The 26,691-nt window shown below is 49.6% G+C and overlaps 1 protein-coding gene across 3 annotated transcripts in view; it reads right to left on the bottom strand.

Annotated features, from left to right (window-relative positions):
- The window catches only part of LOC111857205 (chemokine-like protein TAFA-5), a 65,890-nt gene that overhangs the window by 5,558 nt on the left and 33,641 nt on the right, over positions 1-26,691 (bottom strand). For all 3 annotated transcript variants that reach the window (XM_023837832.2, XM_023837824.2, XM_023837817.2), the window contains 2 exons: positions 17,423-17,572; positions 2,799-2,926 (listed from right to left, as the gene is read on the bottom strand). In XM_023837832.2, coding sequence (XP_023693600.1) covers positions 2,799-2,926; positions 17,423-17,572 — 278 coding nt within the window. The remainder of the gene's footprint in view (positions 1-2,798; positions 2,927-17,422; positions 17,573-26,691) is intronic.

The raw sequence follows: 26,691 nt of genomic DNA, 5'->3' as shown, positions 1-26,691 counted from the left end.
AGCTGGACAGGGGAGGAGTGGGGAGTGAAAGGGAGGAGTGGGGAGTGAGGGGCTGGGGAGCGAAGGGGAAGAATGGGAAGCAAGGGGTAGGACAGGGAAGGAATGGGGTCTTTCCCCGTGAAGGAGCCTCTGCCTGATGGAGGGACCTTTGCCAAAAGCTATGTGGTCAGTGTCTCTGGACACACAGAGCAGTTACGTGTCAGGCTACCCATCTGCTTTGAGAGCCTGGGCACTGTCTCACAGACGATGGCTCGGAGGCCGCAGCACACACCCTGGTATAAGATCGATGCCGTCTGGGCACTGCATGACTGTTCCCCCTAGAAGAGCCCAGGCTGGGTCAGCAAATTAAGGAATACGATGCCCTTTGTCACTCAGGTCTCCACATGCCCCACACCTAGCACAATGGCATCCAAAGATGCCCCTCTCAAGGCAAGAACTCAAAAAAATACAAAACCCAGCAGCCTGGCAGCAGATTGAGTACAGAACCTGTGTGAAGCTTGGTTCCTCACATGTCCATCTCGCAGGCTAGATAACCCAGCATGTCAAAAGAGGCCAGAGGTCTATAAACTGCATGGACGGGATCTGCACTCTTCGTCTTACGCAGCAAGGGGGCGAACGTCCCCCGTGAAATCATACTGTAGGTAATTTAATTCCTGCTGTAACCTGACAAGAATTCACTGACGATGCTTCAGATTTTCATGCTCCGGAGGCACGAGTTGAGGAGGAGGGCGTCGTTCGTTGGCTGATGACTGAAACGCAGGCATTGAATTAATGATTATTTACACTTAACGAAACTCAATCAATGACATCCGGTTATGCGAGAGTGGAAGCTAAGGAGCAATCTGTGACGAATCTCCTAAAATGATGCGCTTTATTCGCTGATGGCAATGGGCTTTGCTGGGTGTGGATGCCATGAGGGCGATTAGGGGTAAGGGAGGAACACAGGGTCACTTCGCCCCCCGCAGGTCTAAACCCTACCTTGCCAATTTAACAACAAATTGCAAGCACCGGGGCCTGACAGACCTGCCCCAGCACAGTCACCTTTCTCCCTCATCCCAGCAGTTATTTTTCTCCCTTTTCCCTTTTCTCCCAAGTCACCTTTCTTCTTCCTCCCTTTCTCCCAGCACAGTTGCCTTTGTCCCTCATCTCAGAAGTTGCCTTTCTCCCTCCTCTCAGAACAGTCACCTTTCTCCCTCCTCCCTTTCTCCGACCAGTTGCCTTTCTCGCTTCTCCTTTTCTCCCAGCAGTCACCTTTCTCCCTTCTCCCATTTGCCCAGCAGTCTCTTTCTCCCTCATTCTATCAGTCTCCTTTCTCCCAGCAGTCATCTTTCACCCTCCTTTTCTCCCAACAGTCTCCTTTCTCCCTCCTCCCTTTCTCCCAGCAGAGCTGCCTTTCTCCCTCCTCCCTTTCTCCCAGCAGTCACCTTGCTCCCTCCATTTCTAATAGCAAGTCACCTTTCTCTCTCCTCCCTTTCTCCAAGCAGTTGCCTTTCTCTCTCCTCCCTTTCTCCTAGCAAGTTGCCTTTCTTTCTCCTCACTTTTTCCCAGCAGTCACGTTTTCCCACCTCCCTTTCTCCTAATAGAGTCGCTTTCTCCTAGCAATTCGCCTATCACCCTCCTCCCTTTCTCCTAGCAGAGTCACTTTTCTCACTCCTCCCTTTCTCCTAGCAATTTGCCTTTCCCTCCTCACTTTCTCCCAGCACATCTGACTTTTTCCAAACTCTTTCTCCTAGCAGTTGCCTTTCTCCCTCCTCCCTTTCTCCTAGCAGTCGCCTTTCTCCCTCCTCCCTTTCTTCTAGCAGTTGCCTTTCTCCCTCTTCCTTTTCTTCTAGCAGTCGCCTTTCTCCCTCCTCCCTTTCTCCTAGCAGTCGCCTTTCTCCCTCCTCCTTTTCTTCTAGCAGTTGCCTTTCTCCCTCCTCCCTTTCTCCTAGCAGTCGCCTTTCTCCCTCCTCCCTTTCTTCTAGCAGTTGCCCTCCTCTCTTTCTCCTAGCAGTCGCCTTTCTCCCTCCTCCCTTTCTCCTAGCAGTCGCCTTTCTCCCTCCTCCCTTTCTTCTAGCAGTCGCCTTTCTCCCTCCTCCCTTTCTCCTAGCAGTTGCCTTTCTCCCTCCTCCCTTTCTTCTAGCAGTTGCCTTTCTCCCTCCTCCCTTTCTCCTAGCACAGTCACGTTTCTCCTTCTTCCCCTCCAGAAGACTTCAAGATTCAGCAACAGCTTCCTACAGAGGTAATACAAATGTTAAATACACGCTGAAACCTCGCACTGTTATCCCAATCACCACTGTCATTTATTAACCACTGTCACTGTAACCTCAGCACCTTGCTGTCCTAATGCATATTACTTGTATATTGTATGTATGTTATTGTTTTCAGTATTCTGTTACTTGCTATCTATTGTTTTTCATTGTTATATGTTTAAGTTTACAGTGAGGCACACAAGAAAGTATTTCATCCTACTACAAATTACAATAAAGCTTTTGAATCCTTGAATCCTTTGAATCTTGTTTGAATCAGGGCTGCTCTCTGCTGCGCCAGAGCATAGTTGGACTCATTCCAGCCTGGAGAGAGAGAGCGATCCAAGTTGGCAGTGGTACGAGGCCGTCCCGGAGACCGCCTAGGTTCCTGCGGAGATGGCGACCTCATAGCCACCACGGAGCAGTGGACCACCGCTCTGAGATCCGGCCGAAAATGGATCCGGCCGCTTATGCTGGGGAGGAAATGAGAGACTTCCGGGTGGCCCAGAGGGCCATGAAACTGAGAGAGACGGAGGACGCGGGAAGCAAGAAGCAGGGACCAGAACTTACCGTGGTGGTCTTAACTCTGCCCCCGGGTTGAGTACAGGTCCAGCCCGACTTGTTCACCAGCAGGTTACAGCCTTCATTATCCAGGCAGGGAAGCATCTCACACCACTGCTTGGCCCGGACGATGCGAGCTGCAGGTGATGAGGAGACAGGGAACGTCACAGCTGAGGTGGGACAGACAGGTCAGGCCGTCCATCTGCAGCTTATGACCTAGGGGGCATCTTCAGATCCCGAGGTCCTGCCTTTCTGAATCTCCATATCGCTATTCCGGATCTAACGCTTAGTTACTCCCATGGCCTCTCACTTAATACCTTACCTTTGAAGTGGAATCAGATGGAATATTAGATAAATGGGAGAAAGGCTTTAATTTCAATGCAGTCATGAAGCTTCTGTGGCTTGGGGGGAGGGGGTGTCTGCGTGGTCGGGAGGAGAATCATGCTAAGGTGCTGGTGGATGGCCAACCCCCCCCCATCACTCCCCCCTATCTCCTGGATGGGAGTAAAGAGACTGAGCAGGGCATCTGCTCCATGCTGGCACTGGAGCAAAGCATGCACGCACACACACACGCGTAGACACACACATGGCATACATGCACACTAACACCACACACACACACACACACACACACACACACACACACACGCGTAGACACACACATGGCATACATGCACACAAACACCACACACACACACACACACACACACACACACACACACGCATGGCATAAACACACACAAACTCATACAAACACACACACACACACTTGCTCACACACAAACACTAACTCTCACTGAACCAGGTAGATATGAACCACAACTGGGATATAACAGGAACGAGAATATTAACTATGGGTTCAAAGTCCAATAAGAGTCTCTTAGACCAGGGTGGAGCTCTGCTTTAACATCAACATCCTCAACACTCAAATACCTATTTATAAATATCTAGGGCATTCACTCAGTTGAGTTTGGTTGCACATCAGGAGAGTTGGTGGGGACTTTTATTACAAGGCTTCATTTTTTTTTTGTTTTGAGGGCGCAAGCTGTTGCCAAGGGTGGGGCAAATGTTGCTGGGGGTGGGGCTAGTATTCACTGGGGGCGGAGCTAGCTGTTGCCAGGAACAGGGTGTTTATACACATGCACAGGATGCCGTTGCTTCTATTCAACTACTGTGGCATCGCTGTCCTGAATGGCACGCTAAGAGGGACGTCACCCACACCGAGAAATGTACTTCTGTGGGACACGGGTGCCTTGGGATCACTAGAGACCCCAAACTCCATGCAATCGCACACCCACAATAAATCTGCATGTCAAGCAAATGTCGTCTACTCTGCGATAAAATGAGATGTCATTATGCCTCCATATTTTGTGTTTTGCCCCCTAATTTACTTTAAAAATACAACATTTGTGAGGCATCTGAAACCGTGCCAAAGGACACAGTATCACATTAGACAGCCTCCGGTACGTTCCATGGAGGAACAGCTGAGAATTAGTACAATGGAGATTAAAGCACAACAGAGAGCGTTTTTTGAAGGGAATTAAGTCTGTTTCTACTGCTATCAGACACCATTTCAATGTTAATTAAACTGACAACATGAAATACAGCCCTCTTATGGAGACTCAATGCCATGCAGGACGGAGATCGTTGCACATTTTAAAAAGGCTCTTTAAAAATATATTTAAATCAAAATATGTCACTGAGACTAACGAATAACTAAAAAGATGTGGTATAATAATAACGTATCACTCCTAATTATCCTTAGGCCCAAAGGCTGTTTAATGGCTCGAAACGAAACGTGCGTAACGTCACAGCGCGTCCTTCCCCAACATCTCCCGGGATGCTGCACACAACTAGACATGCTGCTTAACATGGGTCTTGAGGGCGTGTTGAGTTAATTCCTCCTCAGCATTAGGAGGCCTAATATCCAACCAGCAGCGTAGTGCATAACTTAGTTAGCGTACAGCCATTTCAGAAAATAAATTCAGCCCAGCGTGCATCTCATGTCACGGTTCAGAAATGTCTGTATTAGGAGAAATTTAAGCCAATATAGAAATACCACCAGGGAAAGAAACAGGTGACGTGGAACAAACCGAGGGGATTGTTGCACAAGCATGTGTTTATATACACGTTTCACAGCTGAATATAGCTGGCTAAGAAAACACCCCCTTACCTGCTTTTATCTGCCGACTGACATATACTCCAGCGTCAGGCAGTCTAAAAATTGTGCGAAGCCATATTTCTTCGCTAATTTGATCCTGCAGGTTACTCCTCTCACATTTAATGGCATGGAGCCGATTGGTATTCACGCTCGGAACGTTACCCCTTTGAAAACCACCGCCATCGCCCTAAATGATTATTAATGCGTGTCCTTGACTCGTAATACCGTGCACCTCTTCCGACGGACAGAACGTCTCCACAAATGATCCTTTTATAAAGTCTTAACATCTCCTCGCCTTCACAGGTTTTTTTTTCCTTATTATTGAGCTCAGCCAGTTCTGCCTGTAAAATCACATATTGTGTAATTATGCAAATAACCATCCATTTGTCTCTCGCTCTGCCAGATTAGATACGTGCGTGTACCTCAATATATTTCGACCAGACGGGAGATGCGAACATCACTGAGATATCGTGGCTCGATCTGGCAAATCAGACGCACTCGTACTTATTTTAGATATTGATTGAAACTGACGGCCGCGTAAACATTCCAGAGTAGCCCACACCCCCACAGTTACACCCCCTGCTAATTGGAAGCTCGTTGTACATCAGAAAGATTTAAAACCATGAATAACACTCTCATCACGACCTTAATGTTGATTTCCGTTATTTCCCGGGGAACAGCAGCGGCAAAGCCTTGACAGGCTGAGTTATTGCCATCCTGATGTCCACCGGGATGGGGTCTCCCTGGTCTGATGAGTCTGAGGGATAAATCATTCCAGCTCAGCAGACAGCTTCATTTCCCCAGCATGAAGTCGGCGTTTTTAACATTGCTTGGCACGGAAGACTTTTCTGGCTAGAAAGAGGAGTTTTGGATCCCCTGAAACAAACGATAGTTTAATTGGCAGGTTTTTGACAAACGGTGTCAAAGAAGATGCCGTCTCGGTCCCCAATCCCTACTTGATGTCTATGGGCCCTGATGGTTACAGGACATCAACCACACGATGTTTCAATCTTTGCTTGGTTTACCTTTGTTCATGGTATTCATCTCCGTTAAACTGCACAGGGTCAGTACTAGTGTATGAACCAACGTGGCTTCATTTAAACGCGCATAAAAGCGTATTAACAGACGAAAAGCTTGAAAATTCTGCCATTGTTAGACAAACCACTATCATCTGATTGGCCTGTATTCTCCGGATTATTTTTAAATGTTACTTTTTTCAGCTCCTCTGTGTTTCTTTTTTGAGACAGATAAGCTGGACTCCTTTTCTTTTTTTGTTTTGTTTTTATTTTTACTACATCGATGCACTTTTGGTTGCTGTTGATAAACTTTTTGCTTATTTCTGCTTTCAAACTATTGACCTACTAAAAGGCAAACTCTGGATTTTAAAAATACTTTTTGAAACACTGTATTAGGCACGATTAACTCGTCAGCCTGCTAGAGACGGCTTGGCCAGCTCCCCAGTGAGCCACACTTCCCCTGGTCGTCATTTGTACTTAACCGCGCATCAACAGTCAAACAAACGAGCATAAGCGTAACAGCTGCCACCTGAGCAGGCAGTAGGGGGCCCTCCAGAAGCTGGCAGCAGAGCCAGCTGGCTGTGCCGTCCACCTCTGTCTGTACTACAGAGCCAGCTGGCCCTCTGAAGTGTTTGGAGGCTTCTCTGACAGGTAACGGCTAAAAAAAGGTTCACCGTCGGCTCCCAGACTGTCCCCTTCCCCCCGCTGGAAGAACCCAAAGGTTTATTTTGATTGATTTTTCAAAGCCCAAGTAAGTCCGAGCAGGATCTATAAAGAGAAGGCTGAATCATTTCCTGCCTTAATTGGCCTCCAAAGTCTTGAGCCTAATTATGGTTTGATACGAAAGCAGAGGACAATAAAGAGAATTAAATGTTATACGGCAGATTAATGAGTTAATGTGTCCTTCTAGGCTGTTTTGCAGGCGTCAGTGTGATTGTGCAAGCCTGTTGGTTATTAATCCAATTTACCATAAAGCAGGACTAAGGATTGTGTTTCAGGGCCCAGAAATCGGATTAATTCATACATCTGGCTCACGATGCACGTGGAAGGGGCCTGCGGCGTTAGCCCTCGAGGCTAATGACGTTAGCGCTACATGAGGCCCGTGAAGACCCTGCAGATACCACCGGCAGCCATGTTGAGATGGTACGAAATGACACGGAAGCTAAAATTTCACGAGTTCTTCGGGATCACAATAAAAGTCGCCTGATTTTAATGCACCTCTAGGAAGGTAACTGCGCGCGGGTCATCCTGCAGGTGTGGGTGAGGAACATGACTGTCACACGCTGAGTGGGACTCTGTGAGATACTACATCAGCAGCTGGGAGGCCCGGGTAATACCGGCAGCGTAGCGTAGCGCGGCGTAGGTGGCAGGCTCCGCTGCACGCGACTGGGCTTGAAAACCGCTGACTCTTATGGGCTGAGGCCTCCTTAGCAACCGCCTTCCATATGCCTGCTTCATCACAGGCACATGACAATACTCACAATCAGGTTCTAGATGCATCTAGTTCAGAACTATAAGTTAAACATAAAATACTACTATACATTGTTCAAATTTCAAAATAATCTCAACCTGAAATGTCCCTGTTGCCTCTACACTTCTTTTTGATTTTGAAGATTTAACAGCCACTAATGTGTAAAACCATGAGTCACGTTAATCCCCTGACTACAGTGAGGCATAAGCCCAACTAAACAGCAAACATTTATATTCAGCCTGTTTCTTCAGCAAGGTTGTCTGTTCTGTGCACGTATACACAAGCCCTACACATAAAAACAGAATATTCCAGGTACTTCCAGGAGGGGCTTAGAAACAGCACGTCTGATTGTCTGGGAACAAACTCTCCTTACACGCTGAGTCACTCTATTAGGGTTATGCAGTGCCAATTAGCTTTGCTGCTTTTCAAAACCCCATTTATGATCTTGTAAAGACTAAACAGTGCGATGGAAACAGACAGAAACCCAACTAATTACATACTTGTGAACTGATGATGGTACGCAGCCTGAAAGCTTCTTCCTGAAGTACTGAACACAGAATTCAGATTACCCAACGCTTCACTGAACACTCAAAACACGTTTTTTTTTTTTTAAATTTCGACAAGCAGCTCATTCAGTATAACATATTAGCTGTCAAAAGGCCTGAACAATCATTTTATTGTATTATTCTATTAATAGTTGGCTACATTACATCTAAATACAACAGTTCGCACTTTTTAAATTTAAATACCTAAATTATACAATGTTATCTGTCCCCCCCCCCCCCCCACAAAGACATATTCATCCCCTCTTTACTTTTAACTAAAGAGTATCACAGCCATATTGATTAACATTGACTCTTTTACCCAGTAATAAGTCAAAGCCATTTCCCTGTGGACCATTTCACCGTACGACAGACCTAGGGAGAAAAGTGTTTGAGGAGAATCCTACGAGGATGACCTCTGACCTCCGCCAGGGGCGCACCATTCTTCAGGCTGACATGTCAAGCAAATGCAGGCTGTCCACACTGCTGAAGCCTCTCTCTGCGCCTTGAGCGCCTCCGCATTCTATAAGCTCTATATTCTGAAAGAGTGGCAATCAGGATCATCTCTTCACCTCTATCTTCCATGAACTCCATCAATCTTTATCCATCTCTGTGTTTTCAGCCATACCTTCCATAGTCTTAGTCATATCTTTGCTCAGGAAAAAACACTGATTTCTTGGCTACGTTGTACTAATACGATTGATAATGATTATAATTGAGCTGACGTCAGACTAGTGAACACTAAATCGCTCAGGATGTGTTCATGACCACCCAATTTCAATTTATTCTATTCCAAGGTCAGAATGTACCATCATCAGTTCCGTTCCTCTTTATGTAAATCCAGTCCTGATAAAAGCCCTCGCCTCGGGGTCTGGGATGCAGGAACCACACGGACGTCATCACACAGGCTTCTCCTTCTGGGGAAATCTCACCAACGTTATTTGCCTTCCTGCTCTCTGTCTGGAGCCAAACAATTTTACCCCGGCGTTTGACGAAAGCGGACTGTCCCCACGGTAACAGGCGTGACAGGATACACCCGGAGACGATCCGGCTCCGCACTCACGGAGACACCGGCAGTCCATGCTTCCCATCGTTCTGCTAATGAGGCTCCTTCACTGCCGGTCTAAATGCCTGTCGAGCAGCAGCGGAGCAGGTCAGACCAGGGAGAGGGGCTCTTCCTTTGGCGTCAGGCATCCTCAAATCAATACATCAAAGTGTCACGCACAGCCTGATCTTGCCGGCGATGGGGAGTCCTCCAATGGGCGCTCAGCACTAGCTGTTACGCTGTGTATGGTAACGATGCTAACGTTTCCCTTTTTACACTGGATGCTGTATTTTTTTGTGCCGTTTTCCACATTGTGCAGAGCGAGCAAACCAAATCGAACAAAGAAAGATGTACTATCCATGGCTGGGAAAACTCTTTCGTTGAATTTTAAGCATAAACTGTCATACTTGATTTATAAAATTGAAATGAAACATTACTCCCATTTTATTCTGAGAGTTGGGGAACCTTGGTCAAGCATGGCAGAGAATTGATGGTGATGCAGTTAGTGGCCTGTCACAACTCTAGCAGTACCGGTGTGCGGGCAATTAGACGGCAATCACGGCACTACTGATAATCATGTTTGGGTGCAGCAAATGCTCACTGGAAAAGCTGCTTTTAGAGGCCTTCAGATGTGGTTACTGGGCAGTCATAGTGATGCTATTAGTAACGTCCTGGCACAGTTAGTCGGACAGTCATATTACATTACTGCCACTAGGGGCATTCAGACACAGCTAATGAACATAATGCTGTCATTAACATTGTTCAGATGCAGTTAGCGGCAAGTCGTAGCATGGCCATTAGCAGCTTTCAGACACAGTAGACAGTCATTAGAGGCATTCAGACCCAGTTAACGAACACAGCACTGTCATTAACGATGTTCAGATGTAGTTAGCGCCCAGTCATAGCGTCACAGGAATTCAGACACAGTTAACGAACACAGCGCTATCATTAACGGTGTTCAGATGCAGTTAGCGCCCAGTGGTAGCATCATTAGGGGCATTGAGACACAGTTAACGAACACAGCGCTGTCATTAACGGTGTTCAGATGCAGTTAGCGCCCAGTTGTAGCATCATTAGAGGTGTTCAGACACAGTTAATGAACACAGTGCTGTCATTAGTGGTGTTCAAATGCAATTAGCAGCCAAGAGTGGCAGCCATTAGCAAGTTTCAGACACAGTTAATGGATATAGTGTTGTGATTAGAAGTGTTTAGATGAGGCTGCATATTAGTGGCATTCAGACACAGTTGGTGGGCAGTCATTGTACTGCCTTTAGCTGACTAAGACGGAGTTAGCGGGCAGCCTTAGCCATATTGCTAATGGCACTGACAATGTTAGCGGGGGCCAATAATTCTGCTTTTAGCTACGCTCAGACACAATATGTAGGCAGCCGCGGCAGTACGTGCCGTTAGCAGCACCCAGACTTTAGCAAGCACTGCTGGCTGACTGAATGCCTGGGCTGCTCTGTGCTATACCGCTAAACCGCTAAACGAGCTGCATTCGGGTCCTGATTTTGCGAGGTCTCAATTAAATGTGAGTGACGTGCCAGGCCCAGCTGCGTGCCGGCACCGTTGCGGAGCCCGAGTGGAGGCACCGGTCTCCCGGGCCCCAGTGGTCTTGACCTAGTTAAGGCTGGCAGGCTCTGACGGATGGCCGGCACCCAGACCAGCTGACGGGCTTTATTGAGACAATAAATGAGCGGCCCAAGAAGCGGTGGAGGGCATTATTTATATATTTATAGTAATACTCCGCTAAGCTTCCCGCATGCCGGTGCCCACGGTGCCGGGCTTTTGGGTTCAGGAAGGCGCCGCTGCAGGTGAACACAATCGTTCTTCAGAAACGCTGAGTTTAAGAACACTGCCGTCTCCCGGATCATCCTTCGAGAAGCTGGCAGAGGGTTTGACGCCGGGCGCTTTCTGCCTGTCTGCCTTTTGAGTACGCCATCATGTGCGATCGATACGCCATTTTTTTTTTTTGCGTTTTAAAGCCACACGCTAGTCGTCGAAGTTTAAACGGCCAGTTTGAATGGTGCTATGTTTCCTCTCCTGCTTCGAAAACTAAATCTTTGCCGCGAAAAGCCAGTTTCTTAACCGTTGACCTCGACTGACAACTTTCAACACAGAGGAGCCCGATCAAGCTCAGTTCTTTTAGCTACGTGTCTTCAAGTCAATTTTGAGCGCCGGCCACTATATAAATAGCACCTGCAGACATCCATATCAAGCACAAAAACGCCAACAGGACCTCAGAAGTAGGGGGAGGGGCTCATGGCACACCTCATCACACGCCTTTCAGAACGCCGACTGATTCTGACAGTCAGCCGTGGGCGGTCCTAGAGCTCCCAGGGCCAGCCGCTAACGGGCTAACAGAAGGTCGGCGCACGCGGGCAGCTGTGGCGCTGAGCCTGATATTTTAAAGAATCAATACCGCCGTTTACAGAAATGTCCCCCCAGGGGCTGGCCGGCGCTAAACAGAGACCGCGCCATCACGGACCCAAGTCGATCGGGCTGACGCCGTGAATTTGGCATCAGTCGTGTTTCAGGACATTTCGGGTGACATTTTAACAAGGGCTAAATATCAGCGGGGGGGGTGGGGTGGGGGGGGGGGATTAGCTGTGATCCATCTGCAACAAGGAAAGACACCAAATATTAACTGGAGCTTTAAGAAGCTTACAGCAGCTCCCACTGAGTGAAATGGCTCAGTCTGAGTGTGACCTGAATTTCAGGTGAACGGTACAGGTGTCAAGGCGTGGCTCACAAACAGATGTGGCCCCGCCCCACCCCCATGCGGCTCCATCAAAAACCTTCCCTCCAGCGGTCCATCATGGACGACCACAGATCCAGTCTTCTAGCTAGTGAACAGCGGATCAATACTCCATTTATCACCGGTGGATATGGAAGCAAGTTTGAGGCCCACTGAACCTGCAGAGCTTCTGTCACGGCCAAAAAGACAGAATAACTCTCCCTCTCGTTCACCCAGCTGAGCTTCTGATGGTGTTTCACACCCGATCCCATGTTTAAATGGACAGCGGTGTCTTTCCTGACGGTCGCACCTCCACTACAAGTATCAGCATCACCCAGGGAGAAACTCAGACATCTCTCTGCACTCAGAAAGGTGTCATGGACGACACTGGCTTTAAATATCTCCCTGCACTAAGAAAGATATCTCTTAGACGACACTGGTATTAAACATCTCACTCCAATCAGAAAGGCGTCTCGTAGACTACGCTGGCATTAAACATCTCCCTGCAATGAGAACGGCATCTCATAGACGACGCTGGCATTAAACATCTCCCTGCAATGAGAACGGCATCTCATAGACGACGCTGGCATTAAACATCTCCCTGCACTCAGAAAGGTGTCTCTTAGACGATGCTGGTATTAAACATCTCCCTCCAATCAGAAAGGCGTCTCGTAGACGACACTGGCATTAAACATCTCCCTCCAATCAGAAAGGCGTCTCGTAGACGACACTGGCATTAAACATCTCCCTCCAATTAGAAAGGCGTCTCGTAGACGACACTGGCATTAAACATCTCCCTGCAATCAGAAAGGCGTCTCGTAGACGACGCTGGCTTTAAACATCTCCCTGCACTCAGGAAGGCGTCTCATGGACGACACTGGCATTAAACATCTCCCTGCACTCAGAAAGGCATCTCATGGACGACACTGGCATTAAACATCTCCCTGCACTCAGAAAGGCATCTCATGGACGACACTGGCATTAAACATCTCCCTGCACTCAGAAAGGCGTCTCATGGACGACACTGGCATTAAACATCTCCCTGCACTCAGGTAGGCGTCTCGTAGACGACACTGGCATTAAACATCTCCCTGCACTCAGAAAGGCATCTCGTAGACGACGCTAGTATTAAACATCTCCCTGCAATCAGAAAGGCGTCTCGTAGACGACACTGGCATTAAACATCTCCCTGCACTCAGAAAGGCGTCTCGTAGACGACGCTGGCATTAAACATCTCCCTGCACTCAGAAAGGCGTCTCGTAGACGACGCTGGCATTAAACATCTCCCTGCACTCAGAAAGGCGTCTCGTAGACGACGCTAGTATTAAACATCTCCCTGCACTCAGAAAGGCGTCTCGTAGACGACGCTAGTATTAAACATCTCCCTCCAATCAGAAAGGCGTCTCGTAGACGACACTGGCATTAAACATCTCCCTGCACTCAGAAAGGCGTCTCGTAGACGACGCTGGCATTAAACATCTCCCTGCAATCAGAAAGACGTATCGTAGACGACACTGCCATTAAACATCTCCCTGTATATATACTGTATATACTGTACATGGCAAAAACTGTCCCCCCAAAGCAATGAAACCATCAGTGACACAAAAGGCAGTTTCAGGGAACCTGTGTAGCAACATCATGCTTTTAAATTGTTAAATATCTGCTTAATTTATACAAATAAACCAGTTTAACATTCTATAATGTGGGAGACCAGCCACAGGATGTCTTGAGCAAAAGCTTCAGGTTTACAGTTCATGCTACACTCTACAGTGCGTCACGATCCGTCAAGCCAGCGTCTGTGCTGCGTCTGTGGCTATAAAAAGACGCACCCAACCCTGGTAACCTACACGCCGTAGAGTAAAAACGCCTCGGTGTGTGGAAAAGGGTTTCATCATACAGGCCGGCCGAGTTGTGAAATGCTCCTTCAGGCTAAACCCTCCATCCTCTTCTTTATTTATGACGTAACTGCGACTCTCGGCGGTGCAGTACTGAGCCTGTGGAGAGTCATTCAGCTTCATCGACACACACACACACACACATGCACATGTACGCATACACACACTCATACACACACATACGCAGACAGACAAACACACACGCATGCACACGTAGACAGACACATACACATGAACGCACATATGCGCGCACACACAGAAAATGTCATGGCGCGTGGCTGGGCTCAGGTGCCTGTCTGTCGGTCATGACGCGTTTGCAGCTCTTTGGCGCCACAGTTAAGGCTCTGGGCCCTGCTGTCCATACACACGTAACCTGCAGGCACCCAACTTGTATCTGGATACACAGGCGTGACAAAGCAGGCGAAGGAGCAGCCTTACGTCTGCTAAACAGCGCGAGGAGCGGACAGGGAGCTAAACTGCCGCTCTCAGCCTTACTGCCCCTCCGGCATGGACAAGCTGCTCATTAATATTATTTTAGCTCTGTGCAAACGTGCCATTAATATTAATGACAGGTGTAATGACAGTGACAGGCCTCCCGCCTTCCTCATACAGCTGGAATCGTCTCGCTGTCGATTTGATGGGGAGTCGCTGTGCCGGAATTTTCTGTACCCCCCTCTCCTGCAAGTGAGGATGACAGCGGCAGGCCTGACTGGACGGGGAATAGGTTGAGGTCCTGGAACCCCCCCCCCCCCCCCCCCTCCACTGCCGTAGTCATCATCTGGCCAATGGCAGCGAAGGTGTCAAAGAGGCCTTCACATGACTCATGGCCGATCTGCACCATTAGGCCACCAGCGCAAAGCCGCTCTTGTCCGCAGTTCAGGGCGTCCCGCTGTGAGACAGGACGTAGAGGGGGGTGGACAGTCTCATTAGCGACGGGTGGGTAGGGGGCACTGAATGCCTCAGCGACGCAGAGCCCAAGAGCCAAAAGAGCAGCGACTGGGCCGGATCTCTCTGGAATGACGGCAGGGGCAGCACCGGATGACAATAACGATACAGATACGATAAAGATACGATACGTAACACAGTCGACTCATGATGGGTTTCAGCACGTCGAGAGCTCCAGCGTACAGGCGGCTGTCATATTTTAATTAGGGCTATTAAAAACATGATATGGTCTTTTTTCATGCTTGCAAAGTTTCAGGGATCTCGTGACTCAGCCCTCCATTCTGCTGCCTTCCTATCGAGAAAGACATCACGCGTGTCCGATAACACGCTACTGGTGCTCATGATGATGTTTGGTGGGGTGATGCCTGCATGCATTCCCACCCCTTCTGGGTGTCATTGTGTTTGACGTTTGGCTAAATAACCTGCCGTCTCGCCGATGTCACACTCTGCTGAGCACAGCGACGCACGCTGTCTGGAAAATGTCTGGATTCATTAAAGGGGAAAAAAAAAAACCCTTTCTCTCTGCAAGGATATAGCAGGGATCCAAAAACAGGATCCATTTCCCAGCAAGGATCTGGGGGCATTCCGAAACTGGGACCCATTTCCAGCATGGATGTGGGAGCATTCCAAAAACAGGATCCATTTCCCAACAGTGATATGGGAGTATTCAAAAATGGGATCCATTTCCAGTATGAATCTGGGAGCATTCCAAAAACAGGATCCATTTCCCAACAGTGATATGGGAGTATTCAAAAATGGGATCCATTTCCAGTATGAATCTGGGAGCATTCCAAAAACAGGATCCATTTCCCAACAGTGATATGGGAGTATTCAAAAATGGGATCCATTTCCAGTATGGATCTGGGAGCATTCCAAAAACAGGATCCATTTCCCAACAGTGATATGGGAGTATTCAAAAATGGGATCCATTTCCAGTATGGATCTGGGAGCATTCCAAAAACAGGATCCATTTCCCAACAGTGATATGGGAGTGTACAAAAATGGGATCCATTTCCCATTTTATGTTTCAAAGCATCACAAAAACAGGGCCTGCTTCCCAGCATGGCCCGCGCCATCACCTTGGATTGCTATGAGATGTTACAGGGAAGTGTGATGACTTCACGCACCATTACAGCCATGCTAGACCTCGTGGCGACCCTCCTCAGCGAACATACTAATAAACAAGCAAACCGCTCAGCATCTCCTGGAAGCGCCTTAGCTCCCTGCATTTCACAGACTCTTCACAATATTTTTAAACATGCAAATGTTAAAAGGCAGTGCAGCTGAAAACACTCCATTCAAAAGACTCCTTCATTTACTGTGGAGTTACGCTCTGCTGTGGCCTCACCTGTTACCAGGGTAATTTAATTAGAGGAGCGAGCTTTCAGCAGGACTTTAAATAGAGCTCTGTTTGTGAGGCAAAGAGATGCAGTTTGTTTGTAAAAATTTGTAAAAAAGGGTCATTTACCATTTTGTTTCAAAAATAAAACTAAATGTAGGAAGAACTCTCAGTCCCCATGTCCCCAAAACCCTGTCCCCACATACCTGACACCTTGTCCCCATGTCCCCAACATTCTGTCCCTATGTCCCTGTCCCCACATCCCCAACACCTTCTCCATCGTCATATCCGTGACACTCAAGCCCTCCCATCGTAACGAAATTGTTAATGCTTGTGCTCATTATCTCATTATCCCATATCTGTCTTGAAGCATGACGCGATTTGCCGTGCTGCAGGGTCAGCGTGGGAGTATGGATTTTCCGCTGGCTGACCGCAGAGGATGTGCTGGATGCTGATGAGGTACTGGCTCCCCGTGCTCTGGGCCCCGTATCCTGACACGATCTGATCGACATCGTTACTACTCCGCTCCTCGGCGATCAGAAACGTTTGACGTGCTGATGGTCACGTTATACGGAAGGGCTCAGGCATCGTTCACCGCGGGATAAGTGGAGCACCAGCATGAACGCTCCGCTCCTAATGGCAGCCATTGAGACTCTGGATAAAGCCGTCAAAATGAATCGACCAAATGGGCATTACACGATCGATGGCAAACGCGGGGCTACGCTAACACGTGTGGCACACTGGGGCCGTCCCCAGCGTACAGAAGCAGCCCGAATTCCCCCTTAAAGGGAAATGAATCTCTCATGGCTGCAGATGATCGGGGGCATTATAAAGGCATAACAGTAGATAAGGAGACATGCAGGGAGCCGTTTCTGGGTGCTGACGGTGGGGGGGTGACGGGGGTGAAGGTAAGCAGTTGTTTTTTTCTCTCCTGCCTCACTGAGAGAGAACGATACATATACCCTCATATACACACACCAGTGGACACTGGGGGGTAAAAAGCCCCCCCTCTCCCACATGAGGCTTTTGGTGACACATCCGTAGCCGATCTGTATTCCTGGCCGCTCACTTAATAATGTGAATAGTTAATGGATTTGATGGGGATGGGATTAGCCCCGTTACCGCACGCAACCTCCTGGCAGGCGGCCGCAGATGGCGGGCGGGGGGGTTGTGTGGGGGGTGATATTACCCAGAGCTGTGAGGCCAGGGGATTAGAAATAACTGAAATCTCATTTGTAAATTTTTCCCCTTGGCAGGACTAAGCCGTGCCCCGCACCCCCACTCGCCCCCACGCATTCCGCATTTATCTCCACCTCCATGGCGAGCCAAACCCAGGTTGTGCTGGGCACTCCGGGCCGACAAAAAGAACCCAATAACAACAGTGTGAGCCCCGGTGTGAACCACGTTCAGGAACCACGGCGATGAGCGGAGGGGCGGAGACTGTGGACGCCTCGCCTCTCAAAACTGGGGCTTGGCTCTTACCTTCCACGCACGCCGGCCGGGCTCTCGTGGTGCCGGCAATCTGTCCCTTCCGGCACGCGCACCTCGCTGTCTGCCGTGCGACGGTCCTCCGTGGTTGGCTACTGTCCCGGTCCAGAGTGACGATCTCGCATGTCCCCGCTGCCAGCTGACCTGAGGGCACACAGACGGCGGTGGGACGTGACATCACAGGAGGGAGGGGGGGACAGGCAGGGGGCAGGCTCGCAGCACGCTGAAAGAGGCCCCCTCAATGGGAGAAAATCAGGATCGATATGAAAGGAGAGATTCTAGGAGTGTTAATCCTCTTCCTGTGACACCGTGGCTCTCGGCATTAAGACGGCCAGTGGGAACAGATAGGACCGCTCGCCAGGACGGACTCTGCTGCAGCACTGGCATCCCGCTAGTGCATCTAATTAACAAACGGCTGACCGTTTACACAGAGCTGGCGCTCTTTGGGATATGAATGGATGCCAAGGAGATCCAGACCGGAAGAGCGGGGAAAACAGTCCAAGGAACACCACACAATGCTCAGGTTACGTTTCAAGAACGTCACACACAGATTGCATCCTGCACGGACAGGCCCCAGCATCCCAGCCCCCACCCTATAAAACACAGAGAGGAGCTGAGCAATCCCACAATGGAATGCTCCATATATTTTTGTTTACCCAGAATCTCCTCAATTCTGAGTGGATGCAAAAAAGGTGCATGGATTTCATGTTGGAGTTTATGAGGCAGGATCGCACACAAGACCACTCCACTGCATCACCTATTCAGTGAGCGGTGAAACTGCAGTCGTGTGGGTTTCAAAACAAAAATGGACAAATATTCCATAAAAAAAAAGCATCCCAGGTCTCTGGCATGGAACTTGTAGGACAAGGTGTTACACCATCGGGGGCCACATGCAACTATGAGAAAAGATGCCCCCACCCCCCCCTTTTTCAGAAAATGACCTCTGTATAAAATCAAGAGCAAAAATTCCAAGCAAGTATCTAAAGTAGCTTCAGGCTGGACTAGAAGCTGCCCTGAGGAGCAGGAGCCCGTGAGGACATTGAGCACATAGCAAGAAGAAGAAAGAGGAACAGAGGGAGGGAGAGAGGGAGAAAGTGAGGGGGAGAGAGAGAGGGCTACAAACAGAAACATGCAAATGTCCAATCATAAAAAGACTGTCCCATTTAATGCAGCACTTCTTTAACGGAAAGTATGGGCCCAACTCTGGGCTTCAGAAGGCACATAATAATCCTGCAACGCCTCCCTGAAAGAGCAACATAAACAGCAGCCATGACATGCGGTAATGAGGACTCAGGCCTCGTTATAACAGCATGGTTTTAATGAAAGGGGCGTCAGACACAAACAGATGGAGAAGTTTCAGTTTCCAGGGGCAGCTTCTTCATTCTCGCCTCCAGCACGGCAGAGACACACCGAACCGAACACCACGCCTCAACACTGTAAATAGACTGAGGACCATCAAGTTAAACTCAACCTTGCATTTCGAATCAAACAAAATTAAAGGGGTCGTTGAAATTAGCATCCTTCCACGAGACATGGATTTCTTCAAAACCAGAACCCGTTTTTGGACCAGCATGTCTTACAGCAACCTGTGTCAGAACCCCTGTGATGGAGCCAATTTGCTCAACCACTCAGCTGGCCAGAGTCTCACCCCCTCCCTCCCTGTTTGGGGGACACCGACATGACTGGAACATTCTTTCACAAGATGTGGAATTATCCGCAGATGAGCATTTCTACACGTTTCTAGTGGGCCATTTCCTGTGGGCTCACCGTGGCCGATTTAAAACCAGGAAAATGAAGGCATCCACGACATTTCCTGAAGACCAGCCACGCTAATTGCCAGTCTACGTCCGGTCATGGGGCACTGACTGTTCCGTTTGAGGCGCATACAGAAACGTAGGAGCGATGCGCATGCCGCAGATTATCTTAGCGACACAGAGGGCTGCAGCTGTGGGAAGACCTGGTGCTTCGGGATGCTGTGCATTTCCCAGGATCTCATCTGCCTTATGGAAGCTTTACCCACATGAGTCACATGACCCCAAGTAATAAAAGAGTTATTGTTCTACATTACAGAAAATCCTTATTTAAAGCTTCCCTCCAACAAACAGAGACAAGCAGCAGGAAAGAGAGGACGGGGAGGACGTTATTTGGGGTAGCAAACCCAGTGGGAGGGATAAACAGGCTTTGGGTTTAGGAAATGAGTTGGGGCCGGTTTAGTCTGAGGCTTACTGGAGATGTGGCATGGACCAGGAGACCGGAACTGGCAAAGGAGCCAGACCTGAGGCGGACAGGGTCGCAGAGGAGCCGTTTGCACATCACCATCACTAACTGGCAGGAACATCTGGCCAGTCGCGCCCCACCCAGAGGTTCCTTAACGGGGACTCGACACACAATCTGTTCCTGGTCATCAGCCTACAAAGACATTTCAATCAAACTGGCGCCGGTCCAAACTGCCCTCTCGTGTTTTGTGGGTACACACTGCACCCCCACTGCAGACATTCACTGGCAGAGGGGAAATGGCCATCACTGGCTTACTGCCTCGGAGACGTGGGAGGGACCTCCCGCCGTGATCGGGAACGTGATCGGAACCACCACCCCTCCCACCCAGAGTCACTGAGTCATCGCTCAGCTTGATAATGCAAAAACACGTCTGTCTGCTCACTGTCACAACAGATCCCAAGCATACAGACCTGCCAGCCTACGGAGGAGAAAACAATACAGAGATAGACGTCCCCCTCGTACCAGCACACTGAGCCAGGGGGCACCAGTACCTCCTGGCCTGTGGGTAAAACATCCCTGATGTCGCCCCCTTCAGTAGGGACTTGCCTGCTGTTGGCAGAGGCTCTCATGTGCCTCCTGGCCTGCAGGTTAGACATCCCCATCATGGCCTCCTTCGGTAGGGAATCGGCCACTCTTAGTGGACACTCCCACGTACTACCAAGCCTGTGGGTAAAATGTCCCCAACGTCGCCTCCTCCGGTGGGGACTCAGCCACTATTATTGGTGGATGTTCCTATGCACCATGGGCCCTCTGTACGCTGACTGCTTGAGACTGCCGTGGCCTGAGGGGGTATTCATCGGAGCTGCAGAGGAATATTCTGGAGCCTGCTTCTGCCTGCTTTCATCAGCAGCAGTATAACTAATTTCTTCCGAGCTGATTTAACCCCCTTTTCTCTGAATGTTTAACATTATTGCAGTGTTCAATCTAGAGCGGCGTAATCACGCCGTGTTATGGAATAACATCGGCTCATCATATCCCGGATGGAATGTGGATGCTCCAGGCTGGTTGCTGCCTCCACCGGGAGACACATTCAACCATGTCTCCAAGGGAGTTGCTGTTTTGGGCGACGGGGCTACACCCTGTTTATCATGCACCCACAATTCCCAGAATGCACCACTCTGCCCATTGGTCAGACATGGGCTTTGAATGCCAGCTGCCTTCGCCTGACGGAGTCTAGTTAACCTCCACCCTTGCCTACTCACGTGCGAGGATGGTCACTGCTGGATGCTCACCCGGGGGGATTTGGGGGGGGGGAAGTCCATGAGGCCATTCATGGGGGTGTCATCAGCATGCAGGCAGCACGCCCCCCCAGATCACAGTGACTGAATGCAGTGCCCCCCCGCCCTGCTTTCATCTCAGCTTCGCAACAGAGAGCCCTACACCTCCCCTTCCGTAAAACTGCCCCACCTCCAAAACGTTTTGTTCTAAGCTGAATTCCGGACCCATCCGGGAAGCAGACGGTGGGGTGGCGTGGGGGGGCAGGCCACTGAGAGGAAGAAACAAAACGTCACACTTAATGGCTGGTTACAATTTTAACATCGAGCCATGTGACTCTTCCCAGCCATCAGGCTCGTTCCCAACATGAAGGGCTCTCCATTTCAGTCATGTCGACAAGACAGGAAAAAACACAGAGCTGTGCATTGGCTTCTTTATCAGAGCGCATCAGGGCTCAGCAAGACTAAAATAATCCCTTAATGCTTCCCTGAAAGAAACACAAAGCAGCGGTCATGATACGCAATAGCAAGGATTCTGACCTCATTTTAATGACGCAGTTTTAATGACGGGCAGCGCATCAGACACGAACAAACAGACGGGTGGTGAGGTTTGGGATTCGTACTCCCCACTGATGTGGCTCAGAGCCTGGCTCCAGTGAACAGAATGCCATAATCGCTTTGTTTTTATTTTCTTTCATCTGGTAATCTTGATGTGGGAGACGTGGATGGATTTTCGAAAGACAAAGCCTTTGAGAACGTCACCTGCATGGGGAAAAGCTGCGAAGTGGTCACTGCTGAGGGACTGGATCTAAAAAGGACTGAATTTCCACGCAAACTGGTGAAGCTTGACTGGGGCAGCAGCAACAAACACGAGGGCCTTTAAGAGTCACTTCTGGGGAACCAGGCCACTTATTGTGAAGGCAGGAGGTGGACATGATGGACATGGTGAATGCGTTCAAGAGAACTTTACATGGGACTGAAGATGGGTATTTATTCAAAAGGGGGATTAGAGATGAATAGGTTCCCCCTTGTCATCATTATCACCATTTCAGAAGATACAAGATCTCAGAAGGATTAATAAGTGGTTTGTCATGAGCATGTTGAAATGGTAGGTTTGTCTGTTGCAGCAGGTCATTCCTGTGATTCTCTATCACCTAGCTGTATCCCAGTTGGCCGCACGAATACTGTAACATGCTACAAACCTCCACAGCCATCTTCACAACCCATCTGCTGACGTAGGCCTTTCACCCTGAAGCTGCAGCCTGCTTAGCATGGTTTCCCTGCAGTTAAATGAATTCATCTGACAGGCTGAAGGACACGGACATGCCCTCCGGGGTGTACCCCTGTGGTGTGCCCTGAGCAGACCCTCCCTCCCCACAACCCTGTACCAGAAAAGCCGTTCGAAAACAGATAGCTGGATGGACGGATCAAGAATAAGTGAAAGCGTGCTTTACAGATCCCAGACCGAGCTGTGTTAAGGTCTATAAACACCAGTCCTTTTAAAGATGCCAGACCTAGCTGAACTGAGGTCTTTAAACACCAGCCCTGTTGCAGATCCCAGACTGATCCCCTTTGAGGTCTATAAACACCAGCACTGTTACGGATCTCAGACTGACCCCTGTTGAGGTCTATAAACACCAGGCCTGTTACGGATCCCAGACTGACTCCCGTTGAAAATTATAAACACCAGGTCTATTACGGATCTAAGACCGACTCCTGCTGAGATCGAAAAACACCAGCCTTGTAACGGATCCCAGACCAAGCCCATTGAGGTCTATAAACACCAGCCCTGTTACGGACCCCAGACTGACTCCCATTGACTTTAATAAACACCAGCCCTGTTACGGATCCCAGACCAACCCACGTTGAGGTCTGTTACATATCCTAAACCAACCCCCATTGAAGTCTATAAACACCTGTTACAGATCACAGACAGAATCCCATTGAGGTCTATAAACACCCGCCCTGTTACAGATACCAGACCAAGCCCCTTTGAGGTCTTTAAACACCAATCCCAGATTGACTCCTGCTGATGTCTACAAACACTAGCCCTGTTACAGATTCCAGACTGACCCCCTTTGAGGTATATAAACAGCACCACCATTAGGCTGGTACTGCTGAAAGTGCAATACACTCCTTAACAGGCTGCTTGATGTTTAAGCTGGAGCTCTAATGGCTCCGCTCACCAACACCTTTGTTTACACTTTGCTGTGATTTGTACAAACCTCTGGCTGCTGCTGCATTAATGCATATGCTTTTTCTACACACTCCATTCTGCCAGCCCCAGCCCCCCATCCTGTCTCCACCTCCTCTTTGTCCTCTCTCACTCTCCCTCTCTCATTCTTTCATCAAATCGCTACAGTGCTGCAGAAATCACATAAGCATGGTCTGGACACTCAGGAGTAGAAGATACTGTCTGACCATTTTCTAGATAAATGAGTCATTACTGAAATATCGCTGGTAATTACTGGCTCTCTGGGCCAGTATCCCTGCAGCCTGCAGGGGGCGACACACGTGGTTGGACTACAACCTCCACCCCCTCCTGCCTATCTTCATCCAACAGCCCGGCAGGTATCTGCTTCGCCATGGTGACGGTCTCTGTGACGCTTGCACGCCCACCGCGGATGCTGTCCCCCTCTGATTACACCAAGCTCAGGTCGTGGACTCAGCGTCGTCAAAAGAACTGCCCTGTGTCTAATGTAAACCTACACGTCCCCAGCAATTCCACGCGTCATATGTCCACATCATACATACTGTTGTCTGTACAGATTTGTATTTGGAAAAATAAACCAAACACAAATTCTAATTTCAGTTTAGATGCCCCAGAAACGTGTCCAGGACAAGCGGCTAGATGACAGATAGATGGGATAGATGGATGGATGGATGGTTTCAGATGTGTGTTTAATGTCATCGAGACAAGTAAATTTGTTCTTGAAATTTCGCTGCCTGAGGTGTCAAGAGAGGCTGTCCTGCAAGGAGCCGTTTCTGCTCACAGCACGTTCCTGTCACTGTGCCGCATCGCTGGAGCCCCTGAAGGGCGGGCGCGCGCGCACACACACACACACACACACACACACACACACACACACGCACACACACACACACACACACGCGCACACACACGCACACACGCGCGCGCACACACAGACACACGCACACACAGACACACACGCACACACACACACACGCACACACGCGCGCGCACACACAGACACACGCACACACAGACACACACGCACACACACACACACACGCACACACACACACGCACGCGCGCACACACAGACACACGCACACACAGACACACACGCACACACACACACACACACACAAAAAGGTGAGATTCAGGCCCACAGTCCTGGAGGTGCAAAGCAACAAAGCCTGAGCTTTTTAATCAATATTCCAAAAAGGAACAAACACTTTAATTCCCCTGCAAGTGCCTCATGCTTCCCGGTGCTGTAAGATGAAGGTAACATGCATTTGGTGACGTACAGCAGCTCTATGCGGCCCCTCTGTGTGGCAAACTTTCAAAAGCTCAAAGTCACTCACTTTTTCTGCACATATTTTCACATTCATTTAGCAGTTGCTTTTATCCAAAGCGACATACATCACACAAATCAGGGTCAGACATTACCTGGAGTAAATTGGGGGTTAAGGGCCTTGTTCGGGGACCCAGTGGTGAAGTCACTCCAGCCCTGCTGATCACTGGTCCAGCATCATAACCCACTGAGCCCGTCCCCATCAATCATAAACATATTCCAGTCGCACACGCCAGCACTGGGTGCAGTCCTGACAGCATGACCATTGCCCATAAACATGCATGAACGTCTCCCTTTCACGGGAAGGCTAGTTTTCGGGCCCTTTTGGCATGAGTGACCCCACAAAGTGAGTCGACGGGGAACTCATTAACTGGACATAAACAAACCACTGGCAATGGCTCGGACACCGTCAGTGGAGCCTGTGGCCCATGAGGATGGTACCTTGATATTACAGAGCATGCAGCTTCGTCATCTCCCCCCTCACTCACCCCACCTCCACACACAACTCCTTCCACTTCCTCCTCATCCACTCCACCTCCACACACAACTCCTTCCACTTCCTCCTCATTCACTCCACCTCCACACACAACTCCTTCCACTTCCTCCTCATTCACTCCACCTCCACACACAACTCCTTCCACTTCCTCCTCATTCACTCCACCTCCACACACAACTCCTTCCACTTCCTCCTCATTCACTCCACCTCCACACACAACTCCTTCCACTTCCTCCTCATTCACTCCACCTCCACACACAACTCCTTCCACTTCCTCCTCATCCACTCCACCTCCACACACAACTCCTTCCACTTCCTCCTCATTCACTCCACCTCCACACACAACTCCTTCCACTTCCTCCTCATTCACTCCACCTCCACACACAACTCCTTCCACTTCCTCCTCATTCACTCCACCTCCACACACAACTCCTTCCACTTCCTCCTCATTCACTCCACCTCCACACACAACTCCTTCCACTTCCTCCTCATTCACTCCACCTCCACACACAACTCCTTCCACTTCCTCCTCATTCACTCCACCTCCACACACAACTCCTTCCACTTCCTCCTCATTCACTCCACCTCCACACACAACTCCTTCCACTTCCTCCTCATTCACTCCACCTCCACACACAACTCCTTCCACTTCCTCCTCATTCACTCCGCCTCCACAATCACTCCTCCCACCTCCACCTCAGTCACCCCGCCTCAACAAACACTCTTCCGACCTTCTCCTCAGTCACCTTGCCTCCTCACACTCCTCCCACCTCCTCCTCAGGCACCCCACCTCCACAACGCACACTCCACCTCCTCCTTGGTTTACCCCCACCTCCCCAGCTCTACCTCCCTCCCCAGTCAACCTTCATCCTCCCCCTACAGTGAGCAGACTAAACAAAACATTAACAAGCATTATTTCTTATTGTGAATCTGATGCGAGTTCCGTGCATTAGCAGGAAAGGTATTCATTCAGCAGGCTTGTGTGAGCTCCCTGGCAGAGTTATTAATCACACGCAAGTGGAGTGCTGTGCAGGTTTATTGAGTTAACAGTCACTGCTACCGCTGAAGATCCTAAAAGGAGCTTCAGGTCATCCAGAACGTCCCGATCTCAGCTTCCTATTGGACGTTGGCTTGCAGGAGGGCCACGCCCCCTCCCGCCCAACAACACGTGTCTGCGCCACTCTGATTATGTGATACCATACTATGCAGTCAGGCCACATGACGCCTTCAGCAATTATCATTCTTAAAGAGAAAAAAGATCCGAGTCTCCATGGCAACTCCTCGAACGTTGCCATCTGAAGCAGCCCTGTGGACAGTAGCTGCACCCCACGGCTGCTCAGCCGGCGTTAAAGCCAGTCCGTCCGTCCAGCTGGGCAGCCTTACAGCCACTGCTCTTCCTGACCCGACGGCGGGACCCGCCAGGCAACCAGATCCCGGCGACCGCGCTCCCTGTTAACCGCTATCGACAGTGACAGGCATCACCTAGGCGTCTGCTGCTAATAATAATCATTTCATGAGCCGGCCACTGCAAGCCATAATGCAGCCCTTCAAGGCTCCCTGTCGGTGCCTGGAGTCACATGAGGCAGAGGGCCATGCACAGGGTCGAGGGATAAAGGTCACCCGGGTCTGACATTTTATTTTAGAACGTCATTGGAGGTTCACTCCCTGCGAAGGGGGTTAATTTACATGATCAGCAGGTGAGCAGGGGGTCTTGATCATCATGCCGGTTTACAGTAA

This window comes from Paramormyrops kingsleyae, chromosome 3 (genome assembly GCF_048594095.1).
Source record: "Paramormyrops kingsleyae isolate MSU_618 chromosome 3, PKINGS_0.4, whole genome shotgun sequence".
NCBI lineage: Eukaryota > Metazoa > Chordata > Actinopteri > Osteoglossiformes > Mormyridae > Paramormyrops > Paramormyrops kingsleyae.
Note: the sequence above shows the minus strand (reverse complement) of the source record. Positions and strands in the feature narration are given on the sequence as shown.